The following is a 16,254-nucleotide window of genomic DNA, read 5'->3' as shown; positions in this document are numbered from 1 at the left end:
GGACGGGTATACACTCGCACACACACACATATCCATCCACACATATACCTTTTTGGTATATGTGTGGATGGATATGTGTGTGTGTGCGAGTGTATACCCGTCCTTTTTTCCCCCTAAGGTAAGTCTTTCCGCTCCCGGGATTGGAATGACTCCTTACCCTCTCCCTTAAAACCCACTTCCTTTCGTCTTTCCCTCTCCTTCCCTCTTTCCTGATGAGGCAACAGTTTGTTGCGAAAGCTTGAATTTTGTGTGTATGTTTATGTTTGTTTGTGTCTGTCGACCTGCCAGCACTTTCATTTGGTAAGTCACATCATCTTTGTTTTTAGATATATATTTCCTATGTGGAATGTTTCCCTCTATTATAACTATATATATATATATATATATATATATATATATATATATATATATATATATATATATATATATATAATGGAAGGAAACATTCCACGTGGGAAAAATTATATATAAAAACAAAGATGAGGTGACTTACCGAACAAAAGCGCTGGCAGGTCGATAGACACACAAACGAACACAAACATACACACAAAATTCAAGCTTTCGCAACAAACTGTTGCCTCATCAGGAAAGAGGGAAGGAGAGGGGAAGACGAAAGGAAGTGGGTTTTAAAGGAGAGGGTAAGGAGTCATTCCAATCCCGGGAGCGGAAAGACTTACCTTAGGGGGAAAAAAGGACAGGTATACACTCGCACACACGCACATATCCATCCACACATACAGACACAAGCAGACACCTGCTGTGTCTGTATGTGTGGATGGATATGTGCGTGTGTGCGAGTGTATACCTGTCCTTTTTTCCCCCTAAGGTAAGTCTTTCCGCTCCCGGGATTGGAATGACTCCTTACCCTCTCCTTTAAAACCCACTTCCTTTCGTCTTCCCCTCTCCTTCCCTCTTTCCTGATGAGGCAACAGTTTGTTGCGAAAGCTTGAATTTTGTGTGTATGTTTGTGTTTGTTTGTGTGTCTATCGACCTGCCAGCGCTTTTGTTCTATATATATATATAAAAAAAAAGCACAACTCACACACACATTGCTTTTGTCTCCAGCCACTGAGACCCCAGTAGCTAAGTGTGCGTAAGCTGTGCTTGTGTGCCTATGTGTGTGTTCTGTTTGAGAAGACAGACTTTTGACTAAAAGCTTAAATGTTTTGTAGCCTTTCATTGTATCTGTCTGCAAGTCAAAACCACCTCTACGTGGCAAGTACAAAACTATCCTTTCCATACAGGTGTTTTTTCAATATTTCAACATTTAAAATTAAAACCTGATTATTGGATAATTTATAAACGCAGTGTTGCAAATTTCCAACTCACTGCTGTAAAACTTAAAATAAAGCTTCTCATTACAGCACTAATTTTGTCACTATATTTGCTCCTTTAGAATGATTGCTGCATTCTCACAACACATGGAAACACAAAAAACAATGTTGTGTATTTATAGCATTACATCAACCTTGATTACCCCAGGCCTAACAATGTCATTATGGAAGTGCTACACTGCTGCTAAGTTTGCATTCAGGTGATTTATCTCCTTTCAATGACTATTTTTCCTGTAGAGTCACTGTAATGGATAAAATTGAAGAAGGAATATGCTAGGCCACATTCCACTCTTCACAATGGACAAGAAGAGGCAGAACCGACCAGTCAAACCATACATGGAAGCGTATGGTACCTACATACATACTCTGCAAACCATTGTGAAGCGCATAGCATGGTATCACATGTCAAAGATTTGTTTCCATTCCAACTATATACAGAGTGTGGGAAGAATGACTGCTTGATTGCTGCTGTGCACACATAATTAGACTAATCTTGGCTTCACAAACCCTATGGGAGTGACTTGTAGTGGCCTGAGAAGATCTTGAGATTCTCTATTTAACACATGTTCCAGAAATGTTTAAGTAGGCTTTCATGGAATAATTGGCATCCATTCTTGAGAGTCTGCCAATTAATGATTTTCAATATTTCCATGCTCTTTAAACATTCAATATCCCTTGTTAATCCTAAATGCTACTGATCCAACACATTTCTGCACTATTCCAAGCAGAGATGCACAGGTGATTTGTAAACAGTCTTCTTTGACTATGACTGAGCCAATGTGATCATTACACTTTATATCCCAATTAACTGTTACATCCAGGTATATGTACGAGTCAACTGATTCCAATTGTGACTCATTGATGTTGAACAGAGAGGGCAATACTATTCTGCATTTTTGAAGGGTACAGCCTTACATTTCTGAATATTTAAAACCATTTGTCAATCTACAATAATGTTGGAAGCTGAAGAAATGAATTAAAATTTGTGCCACGGCCTGGACTCGAATCTGGGTCTTCTTGTTTACTAGGCAGAATGCCGACCATTACACCACCACAGCACTATGGACAACATTGCTGCACGAACTACCCAAGTCGAGTGCCGTCCCTAACACAAACTTCAGTTCATATCTCCAGCTTATTTTCCCCATACATTATCACATTACCAGGGCTTTCCGGCTTTGGAATAGCACCCCAGTGTTGGACGTAATGGGGAAGTCCTGTACTGAAAAGAAGCTGGAGATATGAATTGAAGTTTGTGTTGGGTAGGGCACTCAACATTTGTGCAGCAATGTTGACCACAGTGGTGTAATGGTCAGCATTTCTGCCTAGTAAGCAAGAAGACCCGGATTCGGGTACCGGCCGTGGCACAGTTTTTAATTCATTTCTTCAGCTTCCAACATTATTGTAGATAAAGATGAGACTTAAATGTCTCAGGGAAAATTTAAATATAACATATGTTAATCTTTGCACTACTCTGAAATCTTATCAAGATCTGACTGGATGTTTGCACTGCTTTTTGGAGATAGTACTTCATCACAGATAACTGCATCATCTTCAAGAAGTCTGATGTAACTATTAACATTGTCTATCAAGTCATTAATATACAACATGAACAACAATGCTAGCAACACACTTCCCTGGCGCACAACTGAAGTCACTTCCTACTTCTGCCAATGACTCTCCATCCAAGACAATATGCTGCATCCTCCCTACCAAGAAATTCTCAATCCACTGGCAACATTTTTGATACTCCACAAATTGTACTTTTGTTAATAAATGTTGGTGTAGTACCAAATCAAATGCCTCCTTGAAGTCAAGAAATACTACAGCCACCTGATGCCATTATAAATGATTAGTAGGCAATTGCAGATACTACCATTGAGATCCAGGAAGAGAACAGGCACATGTGGTTCCATCCCAGGAGGCGGCTCCCAATCTGCTGGGGCTCCTGGTATCCCAGAGCCTGGTGCAGGCACAAGGACAGCATTACGTTCCTCTGTCAGGCTCACCCACTGGTCTACCAGACTCTGCTCTCTTTCGAGGTCTTGCTCTGTTTTGTCTGTAAAATAAATGACTCGGCAAGTGGAACAGAAGTGGAGTTACTTTGTAGAATGTGTAACATAAAACAGTACTTGTTGACATGGCTTAGAACATTTGTTCTTTGTTTGCTGTTTTATATTATTCACTCTGTTAACTGTTATATCAACCTCAAGATTCAAAAGTGAGAAGACCAATTTTTTAGAAAAATACCTTACAGATTGTGCTGCAATCCATTAATTCATTAAATAAAACTCAGTATTGTGAAAACAGTAAAGCTAGTAAATTTCCTAAGGTTGCAAGATCAAAAATTACACAATAAAATAGGTTCTAGGTGGCTTTCAAGAATGAGACGAATTCTGGTATAACAAGACGCATCTGTATCCCTCAATATGTGCTGGCATACAAAATTGATCATGAAAGAGTTACAAGTCTTTAACAAGTTTCAGTAAGCTATTTCAACAATAAATTGTTCCTGATATTTGTACAGATATTCTGTACAGTGGCAATAATGAACCATTACAAAGAGTAGTGGTGGAGGTCTAGCAGTATCTTGACCAGACCCTAGTATCAGGCACTGCCTGTAGCTAAAGAAGTGAGGAAAGGACACTGTAGCTCGACTTCTTACAGGAAACATATTGGGACTACCAAAACATCCCACCACCACCACCACCACCACCACCACCACAACCACCACCACCACACAACATAGATTCACTGTTATTACAATTGTGTGATGTGAAACATAACATTATCTTATTTCTTCAGATTATCATGGGATTTTGAAAAGGACAAATGAGCCTCTTGTTTATTCATAAAATTTACAGAGTTTTGAAAATATGTATTTTCTGTTCTAACACTAAACACAGATGTAACTAATTGCACACTTGTATAATAATAATAATATAAAAAAACATATATTTTTTTGTGAAACCCATTTCTTCATAATTGCAAATATTCATGTAACTATATGCTTGATTTAATGTCCTTAAATAATTTTTGTATGAAATAAATTAATGTATTCTGCCATTTCAGTGTGAATTATGTAATTTTCAAGTAATACTGGTCCATGATGGCGTTATTCTAACAGCAGTCAATGTACAAACTGCCAAAGTAGTTTCTCTCTCTACAATTTCTTGAAAGAAGATAATTAACAAGACTGCCTGCTCAGCCATCAATATGTTGTCTACTATCAGTGACAGACCTGAGCCTCCGTGTTGTTTGTATTTCACAATCACACATACAAAGTCAAACAGGTGCTATAAAGTACATTAACTGTAGTATTTCACAGTGTAGAAGTGAACTGCAAACTGCTAATGGGCAGAAATTTCTTAATGCAAGTGAAGTCTGAAAACTTTTGTACATTTGGACCTGTTGGAACAGTCACTTTCATAGGGCCTTTAGTTGAAATAATCCTAAAATAGACTAGTGTTGCAAAATAATTACATAATTCCCACAAAAATGGTATAATACATAAATTTACAATGCACCACACTTCTGGTAAAGTTATAGGATATAATCTGTGCCAAAAACTGTGTTTATGCTTTTAAGACAGTTTATGAAGTTTTGCAACAGATCAGGACACAGTCTTTTTTGTACAATACAAGCAATTTCTTATTGGTAGTCATAGGTTTCTGTTTTTATCTGAGTTACAAATCACCAGTCACACTGATGAAGGCAATCTGCAGTAGCAGCCGAAACATCTGCAGTTTTATCACACCGTGATGCAATTACACACCTAAAAGAATCCTACTGAATTGGGTATTGACTGTGAAAACTTATACTCTTACATATTACAACTCAACTTGGAGGCAAAAAACTGGTGGGGGGATAGATACAGGGCATCCAACAAAAGACTACCCGATTTTAGAAATGAATAACACAAAAAAAGACCAAGAGTGGAATGCAATGAGCAATACATTTATTGTGAATGCTGTAAGAACTTTTTACTTAAGTTTCAAAACATTAGTTACCAAATATGCTAACAGACAGTTCTTCATGCTGTACGGATCACATCTGCATGCATAAATAAACTCATTCTCTGCAAGAGTCTCTGCAATCACTTCACAATTTTTCAAAATGATCAGAGCTCACAGTAATGAGATGGCACAGACAAAAAACAAGTTTTCCACCACATCTTCTGGTATTTCAATGGAAAGGGATTCAGCTGCTACATAGAGTGAAGATTCAAGCTCATTCAGAGTGGTGGGATAGTTCCAGAGACAGCGTTTCTACGTGCCCCACAAAAGTAGTCACATGGAGGCCAATCCATGCCTGCACCAGTAAATGTGGTACAATCCAATATAAGAATTCTACTCCTGAAGTATTCGACAAGAAAGCAAAAGACTTTGCTTTGTGCAATGTGATCAAACTCTACCCCATATGAACCACTCACTGCCTTGTCGATACTTCAATGCTTGCTGTGTAATGACAAACTGTTCCAAAATTATAATTTGCATTCACTAGTTACCAATTCTCACCTCTGCTGCATACCACGTCTCAGAAGTTACTTTGTGAGAATGCAGTGCTTTTGCTTCACACAAATGTGGATTTCTGGACCCCCAAAATTGTCTGTTTTGTTTATTCATGAATCCATTCAAGTGGTAGTGTATTTTATCTGTGAACCAGATATAGTCAACATAAAATCCTTCATCATGAACCACTATGAGAACCTGCTCCACAAAGACAGCCCTCTGACACTCAATGGGTATGACGTGGCAACTAGATTTTGAATGAAAACATGTGCAGACTGATTCTCAGTATTGTATGCATGCTGGAACACTTCAAAATAGTATTTGTTGCACTTCTTTGGATGGATTTGTTGAATAAGTCCTGAAAATGTGACATTTCCAGGAGTAAAATTAGTTTAGCTGGGGCCACCATTCCCCACTACATCATTCGACATGCTGCCTGTCCATTCAAATTTGTTGAAGAGCTCACGGTTTTTGCGTTGAGTCCTTTTGGAACATTAAATTGTGTTTGAAAAAGAATCACATATTGCTCAAGGGAATACTCAATTTCAACCTCTTCCTTTGGTATGCTAAACTGCTTTCAAATTTTCAACTGTGGAACTGATCACTCTGGTTTTTGGAGTGTTATTTAAAGGCACTGTGTATTGCAATTACAGCACCGTCTGTAACAACTGCTGTGAAACTTCTGTATACAACTCCTACTGATTTCACAATAAACATGCCATATGTTGCATTCTGAAATGATGGAAATGACAGGTTGGAATATCAACAACATTAGGAAAAGGACAGATTGCTACTCACCATAAAGATGGCCCACTGAGTTACAGACAGGCACAACGAAAAGACTGTTATACATTATAGTTTCTGACCAAAGCGTTCTTCAGCAAAGAAAACACACACACACACACACACACACACACACACACACACACACACAGTCACACAATCAAGCACATCTCACACAAGTGACAACTACTACCAGCTGTGCCAGCTGGAGCCACTTGTGGTAGTGGTCATGAGTTAGTGAGGTGTGCTTGCTTGTGTGAATATGCATGTGTGTTCTCTTTATTTTAGAAGGCTTTGCTTGGAAGCTATAATGTGTAACAGTCTTTTTGTTGTACCTGCCTGCAACTCAGTGAGTCATCTTTATGGTGATATCAATCTAGCATTTTTCTGAGACTTGTTGCTTTCTCCCATTCATATTTGTTTTCATGCTTCTTTTGTTAATTATTTTAAAATCAGGGAGCCCTCTGTTGGACACTCTGCATGTACAAAAAGGATTTGCTTACTGAGCTGTTGAAGTTAACATTTCATCTTAAAGTAACTGGTTGTCGTTTTCAGTCCATGTGGTTCTTTAAATTATTGTAATAATAAACCAAAATAATATAGAAGATTAATGAAATGCTATTGTGACATGGTCATACTTCCACGGTATCTCATTTGTGTTTTGGTGAACAGTCTCAATTGGTGAATGAGACTACGTATATAGCAGAAACTGTAATACCTTGTTTATTTATCAACTTCTGTATCTGTTGGTCTAGGTATTGCCGCCTCCTCATCAAGGCATCACTCCATTTTTCTCTGAGGATGGAAAGGTCCTCTTCTTGGTATGAGTCTAATGGTTTCTGGAGACGTGACCTGGAACATATAAAGATAAGGGATCCAAGTTTCCAGTTTTTGTGGTAAAATGTTATAAAATTATCATAATTATTGTATTCACCAGAGTATAAGATGAATCTGAGAATAAGATGATTCCCTTTTTTCAAGATACTCTTGAGAAAAAAGTACTTTTTAACATATTCTGAGTAATTGGAATTACAAATTTTTATTGATATAAGGTATCTGCCTAAAAAATTAACATTGCAGCTATTCTGAACTTAGTCATTTATTGATTTTCTACATTTTGATAATACACAGAAAAAATAAACAAAAATAAATTGTTTATATTAATTTTTATCTTCACTGCCTTTTCAATTTACTTAGTCTGTCATCTGTGGCAACACTATTTTTAATCATCATCATTTTCATCCTGACAGGACAGTTTTAAAACATATATCTTCATTGCCACAAATATTCTGCAGTTTGTTCTGAATATGTTTGGATTTCTGAGGTTTTGGTTATGGTGGGACCTGAACACACAGCGAATTTCGCTTCTATACTGATGTGAGAACGTTACAGTGTCTCTTACTTCCAAACATATTGCCTGCACGCCACTCTCTCTTGGCTGTGTAGAACCAGCAGCTGACACTCTCCCTATCATTCCTGTCATACCTCATGGTCATCATTGACAACATTGATGCAGGAAACACATCCGAGGCTTGTATAAAAAGTATCTGACCTTTGGCCAGAAAAAATATTTCAAATACCTGATGGAGTTGGAACCCTAATCCCCTTCAAAGTAGGCCCCTTGTGCTGGCACACACACAGCCCACCAATCCTTTCATTGCCAGAAACACCTCTGGAAGTTGTCTTTTGGATTGGTGTTCAACCCCATCGTCGTTTTACGCATTATCTCTTCTCTACTCTCAAAATGGATGTCTTCAATTTTGAAAACAACCAGAAGTCACAAGGAGCCATGCCTGGAGAGTAGGGAGGTTGGCGAATGGCTGTAAATCCCTGTTTGGCCAAGAAATTTTGGATCAAGTGAGATGAATGTGCAGGGGCGTCATCGTAATGCAGTTGCCAGTTTTTCGTTGTCCACATGTCTGGTCTTTTGCATGGAACTGCATCACAGAGTCACCAGAAAACATCTTGATAGTACTCCTTGTCACTGTTTGTCCTTCCAGTGCGTATTCATGGTGCACAATTCCACAGACATCAAAGAAGACAGTCAGCATCACCCTGATTCTGCTTCACACCTGCCGCACTTTCTTTGGCCTTGGAGACTCGGGATGCTTCCATTGCGGCAACTGTCTTTTTGTTTCTGGGTCTTACCCGTACACCCATGACTCATCTCCAATTATATGAGTGTTCAGAAACCCAAGATCAGTGTTGGTGGTGTCCAGAAGGTCCTTTGCAACATCAAAATGGAGGTCTTTTTGTTCCGGCAACAACAATTTGGGCACGAATTTTGTAGCCATTCGGTGCATGTTCAAATCATCATGCAAAATTGCATGTGCAGAATCTTTACTCACTCCAGCCTCTTGGGCAATCTCCTGCACAGTCAAACGATGATCTGTCATCACCAAATTTTGCGCCCTCTCAACAACAGCTGCACTCCAAGCAGTTTGGGGCCTGCCAGAATGCTGGTCACTCTCTGCTGATGTGCGGCCATTTTTGATTCGGTTGAACCACTCCTTAATTTGTGTTACACCCATCGTATCTTCTCCAGGCACCTGTAGAAGCTTACAAAATGTTTCGCTTTGAGGATCACCAAGCTTTTGACAACATTTGATGCAGTATCTTTGCTCAACACATTCAGTGATCTTGAGAGAATTGGTAATCTGACGAACATGTTGTGTAGCACCTCACTCAGCGACCGACAGGCAACAACTGATGTGCTGGAAGGCGGGGACAAAATTCTGACATGTGCATAAAGTACTGTGTACAGTGGCACCACGCTATCATCTCTATTTTGCGTGGGAAAATCACAGGTCAGATACTTTTTAGACAGACCTCGTATGTATGCCTCTACTCCCAATCCTCACTTCTAGGATCTCCTACAGAAATTCATGCTACTGTTGAGAATTTGTCCTATTTTGAAGTCAATTTGATTGTGAGTACAAATGGATTCAGGAAAACTGCAGTTTAAACATGGTAGATGTTCATAAAAAATCAAAGTATGCAGAATACATTCCCATGATTACCTGTATGCAAAATCTGATGCCCGCACGACAGTTCCCTCCCCACACTCATCACTGTTCACAACTAACCTAGTATCACTGTTCCCCCTCCAACGTCCCGCAGTGCTGTGCTTGATCAACAGTGAAACATGGACGGCAATATCTTCTAGGGTGCATGTCATATGTAACAACAGCAAGGAACACACAAATATAAGATCATAAACAGATTCAGTCCAATTGTAAACTTTCACTCATCCCACAATCTAGTGACATCTGTTGGTTCCACACTCTAGTGACATCTGTTGGTACTATCTCCACATTTGTTAGAGAATTTTTGGATTATTTTTCTTTCTTGTAACATATAAATGTCATCACCTTGTTCCAAGGCTGATTAAAAGCCGGGAACATTTTTCCCACTATTCTATTAAGTGAACAGTAACCCAGTTTCTCATTTGCAACCAACTTGGGAAATCATTACATTTTCTCATAACCAATGGAGGGGGGACAGTGATACTAGGTTAGTTGTGAACAGTGATGAGTGCGGGGAGGGAACTGTCGTGCGGGCATTAGATTTTGACTTGGGTTCAAAATCAAGTAAGGGTTTTTGAAAATCAAATAATGGTTTTTGACGGATAAGACTTACATGGTATCTGCACAAGTACAAGAACTTTTACTGGATCTTGTTCAAATACAACAAAAGTTTGTAACTTCATAGAATTTAATGTTATGTCTTCCTCTGTTTCACAAAATTGTTAATATTTTAAGCAGAGCATTAATTTATAGCATTAGATAGCTAGTTCAGAGATACATTCATATCCCTTGCATTAGCTCCAAGAGTCAAATGTCCCATGATTCTTTGAACAAGGTCAACACTATATCGAGCACTTTAGTGTATCGGGAAATCTTGAGCCTATTCAAATCCAAGTACTGTTTGCTTAGCCCTACCCACTGGGACTGTTCAAAATAAATTTGTATGAAACCTTAATTTGACATTGCTCCCCCCCCCCCTTTCCAAGTCTTATTAGGAGCAAAATTAAAACACAAAAAACTTAACCTTAAATGTTGCAGTTCATTTCTGTATCTCGTATCAGTGAAGAAAATGTGCCCACTGTAATTCAGTTTCAAGGAAGTACCAGATCACATTGATGCTTACCTAATAGATACACTTCCAACTGCAATACTGACAATGGACTGACAAATGATGGGCAATGTTCCCGAGTTCTGGACGGGTTTGACTTGCACCCGAATGCGTCGCTGCTGGCCTTGGCGGAGCTGATACACACCACCAGTCAGCAGGTCTGGTCGGGCTGACACTTCCACTGATGAGTATTCCCCTTGTTCATTTAGTTCCTGGATTTCTACCCAAAGTTCTATCTTCCGAGTTAGTTCACTCCACCTGACCACAAGAGAGGAAATATGCATAAATTATCAAATAAAATAATGTCCTAAAAACTTCAGAAAAGTATATTTTACAGGAAAGACAACTGTCTGATGTAAATAGAGCAGTAAGTGATAAATGCATCTCATCAATCATTGCCTCAAAATTTCAGAGCTTTCAAAAATGTAAGAGAGAGACTTAATGAACACAGTGTCTCTAGCATCCTCTCAATTCCATGCTATCTGCTCACTACAAATTACACTGCTTTCATATACTTTTACGTAAAGGAAGGATGTTAATGGAAGGGAAGATGCATGAAAAATCTAGTGCAAATGTAATAACTGCACACAAATATCATGAACATATTGCCTCAGTGTAATTAGTGGAATTTTGAATTTCCATTAGGAGAGGGGGAGCTTAGAAAATGTTTGAATATCTTTTCTAATGAGAATCTCTATTGCTATGCCAGTTTTGACAAAATAATACCTAACTTATATTCCAATTTATGACCACACATATTAATGACTAATTGTGAAGTGAACTATGGGCAAGGAAGTGTGATCTCTGAAAATTATGATCTGTCACTCTCTTGGCATTGATGACACATACTAATAAAATTTCTTGCAGTCACATATTTTGGTATTTCGATGATCTGGACCTACAAGGCACAGCCAAATAGCCATGTACTTGCAGTAGTTTATGGACTTCACCTCCCCTTGCATTGTTTGGGTTCTGAAAGACAGCATGGATTACCTTCTAAACTACTGAAATAGTTCAGAATAATTCCCTGTTGGACACCTGTATTAACTCTTCTTAATACAATACCTTGTTACTTCCAATCACAATAACTTTCACAATTTTCGATTGTCATCCTGTTTCTATTGTTGACATGACAACCCTTTCCCCTCTGCCTGTAAAACATCTTCAAGCCACGACATCTAGAAACAAGCAGTGGATATGCTAATTTTCTGTCCCGCATTGTAGATGCAATGCGCCCATTTCTTTCATCACACCCACGCATATTGCAAACCATTTCTCCCACAGTGTGACATCTAAAACTTAGCTAGAAAGAAAATAAACTTTCTTCAAATCTCATGAGCATTTTTCATCGTTATGAAGGCTCGAGAGATGTGCTATATCCTTTTATCACAACTAACATGCCACATCTCAGTTGGAAGGTACTGTAACTCCCACCTTATGACAATCTGTTCACTATTTATGTTTATTAAAATAATCACTATAACTTACATCAATGTGGTCAGATGCTTAGGAAATGCTACACATTTGTAACAAAAATATCGAAATCCATATTTGTTATAAAACAATTATCAAAGTTCTAACAGGATCAGCAATTTAGCCATTTTTAACTACATACCTCAATTCAGCCATTTTAACTACATACCTGTCTGCTAGAGATCGTGCTTTTGCAAGCTGCTGTTGCTCCACCTCCCAACCATCCTTTGAACGGGTAAAACCAGCACAGCGATGACCCCACACTTCAATAGACAATGCTCCTTCTGTGAAAAATTAGGGAAATTTTTCTACTTTTATTTTTAAAATGCTACACGCAGAATGAAAATTTCAGGTTGCAGAGTAACATTAATCTTTTACTACAGCTGTACACGTTTTGGTACACTGATCATTCACATTATGAAAATGAACTTAGGTGTTTAATTTGTTGTAATTATACAGTGTGGACAAGTGAATGGAAGCATTATCTCAATAATAGTCTAGATCACAATTTTATTATACTATGGTGCATAATAAATAGTATAATAATTCTACATAATAAATGATGTAGACCAGCGGCGGGCAAACGTTGCACGCGGCTCATGAGCACACAGTGCTGCACGTGTGCTGCTTGCGTGCAATCACCGAACGGGACAGTGCCGACAGCCTGCAGGTTGCGGCAGTGTAGTGCCAGGCTAAGCTGCGGACGTTGAAGCAAAGCGACCACTGCGTAGTGAACGTTGTATTTCAATAACCGGAAAATGCAGAGTGAATCAAGGAAACGGAGAATTGGAGATCTGCTATCTTTTAAAAAGGAATGGGAGAATCATTTGTTCCCTGTGGAAAAAAGTAAAAATTGGAAATGTATAATATGTGACAGTACTCTCACTGGTGAGTGGAAGTTTAATATTGAACGCCATTATAATAAATTTCAGTATGTTGCCGTTCTTAGTGCAATAAAAGAGGAATTTCTCAAGAGATTTTGGGATATATCTTACTTATCCCAAGGTTTTGAATAGTTCTCAAGAGAATCTGGTTTCTGTAGCTGATATTCATCTCAGTTTGCAAATGGAATTAATAGATCTACAGTGTAATTCTCGTCTGAGAGACAAATTCCTTTTGGCAAGACGTGTAATAGATTTTTATCACGACTTTCCACAGCAAGAGTTTCCTCGTCTCCATCGTGAAGCCATGAAGATAGTCAATGTTGGGCTCAACATACTTTTGTGAGAGATTTTTTTCTGTTATGAAAATTAATAAGTCTCGGTTAAGAGCAAGCATCAGTAATGAAAATTTACGTAACTGTTTGCATTTGTCTGTATGTAGAAATTTTGTTCCAGACATTAAACGTATTGTAAACTCCACCTGTGATAATTAAATAAAACGTACCGTAGGTAATAGGTACTCTTTCAAACCACGATTACTTTCAAGCACTCCTACTAACCTTACTCCTTCATTTAATAAAGCAGGCCAGGAAACAACATGCATTACAGGGGAAGAAGCGGAGAGACGGTATGGTGGGGAGGGGTGAGGAGCGGGTGGCCAGCTTGCTCCTCTGTGCACGCAGAACACCTGTTAACTGCACACGTGCATGTGCACCGCACACGTGCAGAATTCCTGCCCGCCCCTGATGTAGACTGTGTTACGGTAATCAAACAGAATATACAGCACACTGTATTGTCTCCACATGGTGTAATTCTGTCTTCTAGTACCAGGGAAACATTTGGACATGACTCTTAATCTTTTTTAATAAGGTGATGCAACACATCAAAATCTACATTTGCATAGACTGAGATGTCTCTCATGGGGAGGTAGTACCACTATTCAAGAGGTGTGTCTCTCAGATATTAAAATTACGTAGCAAAACAGTACTATCTGCTGCTAATATTGTATGTGAACGGACCTCAACAGTTCAGTGACACAGAGGGCAGACAACTGCAGTTGCAAGGACAGGCACTGCAGTTCGCTGTTACACACACTCAAAAGTTCACAATGTCTTCAGAAAACGTCACTAGGAGCAATTTTCAGACTTTTGAAACAAAATGTCTATACTACTTATAGCTTGTTAACAATTTTGAACATACTGATTTCAAATAAAGCAAAAACAACCTATCTCAGAAGCTTTATAATGAAGTTGAAAATATTACCAGTCTGCTCTTACATTAAAGTGGCACCTATGGATTAGTTGTGTACATATAACCTTCTTACTCTAAAAACTGTCAAAATGGCTGTCATCAATGATATGCTGCTGAAATCATTTGAAATGGAAGAAAATATGTACAATATTAAAATGGTGGTGGTGAATACAACGGAAACATTTTGTCCATTACTCTGAAGAATTGTTTAATGCAGTAAAAGCACAGGTGTCCCATACCATACGCATGTTACTCCAGCCAATATTAACCCAGCTGCCAATTTCCACAAAGATATTTCAGAAAATGAATCCAACATAAATAATTAATGGTATCAAATGGTAGCTCTAGGTCCAGGCTGCAAAAACAAGTTGCAGGAGTGATGGACTTAACACACACACTACTCATTCTGTACTTATTGTACATAAATTTACAGCTCTTTCCATACTTTACTATTCTTACCTGAACAATGTTCCAAAAATTCCTCTGTAACAGGCACCACAAAATCCTTTGTATGATCAAATTTGAAGGTCATAGATGCATTGCCTGATGAACATGCTGCAGGATATTCTGGGTCTACCACTGGTGGTACAACAATAGCTTCTGGATGATTCCAGAACACATACTGACAGAATACAAAATTTGAAAGAGAAAGAGGTAGACCTGTTGCTTGCTTGATAGTTACCTAGATCAAAACAAGTTATGTGTTTTAATACAAGTACCTCTGTAATTAGTAAAAAAGAATGAGAACCAAATGTGTAAAAGAAAACAGAAAACTTGTTTGCCCTTATAACATGAAAAGATAAAATTCATGTGATGCTACATTTTACGTACATTGTTGCACATGTTTGTATGCTTAGACTCTAAAACTGAGAATTCACTTTCAGTGATGCTTTTATTTGCTGCCAGTGTCAAATTCTAACATATTATGTTTTGTTTGTACTTCTTTAATGTTTCATTTTTGTGACAGCAGCAGTTAAACTTACCCTGCAAGTAACTTGACTACTGGAAGGAATTTCTTCTTCATCCTTTCCACTGTCACCAGAACTTTCTGACGCAGCTTCTGCTGTTCGATCCTGTGGAAATGATCCAGCAACACGACTAAGTTCAACCTGAAAGTAAACAAAATTTAGAAAATCAGTTCCACATCATTTGAAGGGTTCATTCCTTCAAATTTGAAGGTGGTGTGATGGTTGTTTTCATATATGGTATTATCATGTTGCACATACTGTACATAATTTGCTTCTACAGAGAGACACTTCTGTCCATAAATCACTATACATTGGAGAAAGAGTCACTTGTGTAAAATGCAGCTCACCTCTTTCACATACAATACCCTCCAAACCGCATTTGCAGGCCAGTAGGCAGATTCTTGACTACCAATCTGTGATACAATAACCCCAGCCAGCCTCAACATGTGTTGTGACATGTGCATATGCATTCATATGAGGATATTAACAAAGAGAGAGATCTTAATAAATTAAAAATCCATAATACATTTCTCATAGAACCAGAATCCATTCTTTATGATTAATTGCCAGTGAACTACACAGAGGTGAAGAAAGTCAAGGAATACTACCTAATATCGTGCCGGACCTCCTTTTGCCCAATGTAACGCAGCAACTCAATGTCGCATGGACTCAACAAGTTGGAAGTCACCCGCAGAAATGTTGAGCCATGCTGCTTCTATAGCCAATGGTAACTGCAAAAGTGTTGCCAGTGCAGGATTTTTTGCACAAATTGATTTCTGAATTATGTCTTACAAATGTTTGATGGAATTATCTTGGGTGAACCAGATGGTCAAACCAACCATTCATAAAAATTTTCCAGAATGTCCTTCAAACCAGGTGTGGAAAATTGAAACCCCAGTGATACGGCGCATTGTCATCC

At 38.4% G+C, this 16,254-nt stretch overlaps 1 protein-coding gene across 1 annotated transcript in view; it reads right to left on the bottom strand.

Moving 5' to 3' along the window:
• LOC124594646 (kinesin-like protein KIF13A) overlaps nucleotides 1-16,254 on the bottom strand; it is a 404,453-nt gene that overhangs the window by 110,901 nt on the left and 277,298 nt on the right. The window contains exons 17-22 of the mRNA XM_047133014.1: nucleotides 15,351-15,476; nucleotides 14,827-15,049; nucleotides 12,405-12,519; nucleotides 10,778-11,020; nucleotides 7,347-7,480; nucleotides 3,211-3,393 (exon numbers count right to left, since the gene is read on the bottom strand). Of these exons, the coding sequence (XP_046988970.1) occupies nucleotides 3,211-3,393; nucleotides 7,347-7,480; nucleotides 10,778-11,020; nucleotides 12,405-12,519; nucleotides 14,827-15,049; nucleotides 15,351-15,476 (1,024 nt within the window). The remainder of the gene's footprint in view (nucleotides 1-3,210; nucleotides 3,394-7,346; nucleotides 7,481-10,777; nucleotides 11,021-12,404; nucleotides 12,520-14,826; nucleotides 15,050-15,350; nucleotides 15,477-16,254) is intronic.

The sequence above is a fragment of the Schistocerca americana genome, chromosome 2 (genome assembly GCF_021461395.2).
Source record: "Schistocerca americana isolate TAMUIC-IGC-003095 chromosome 2, iqSchAmer2.1, whole genome shotgun sequence".
Lineage (NCBI taxonomy): Eukaryota > Metazoa > Arthropoda > Insecta > Orthoptera > Acrididae > Schistocerca > Schistocerca americana.
Note: the sequence above shows the minus strand (reverse complement) of the source record. Positions and strands in the feature narration are given on the sequence as shown.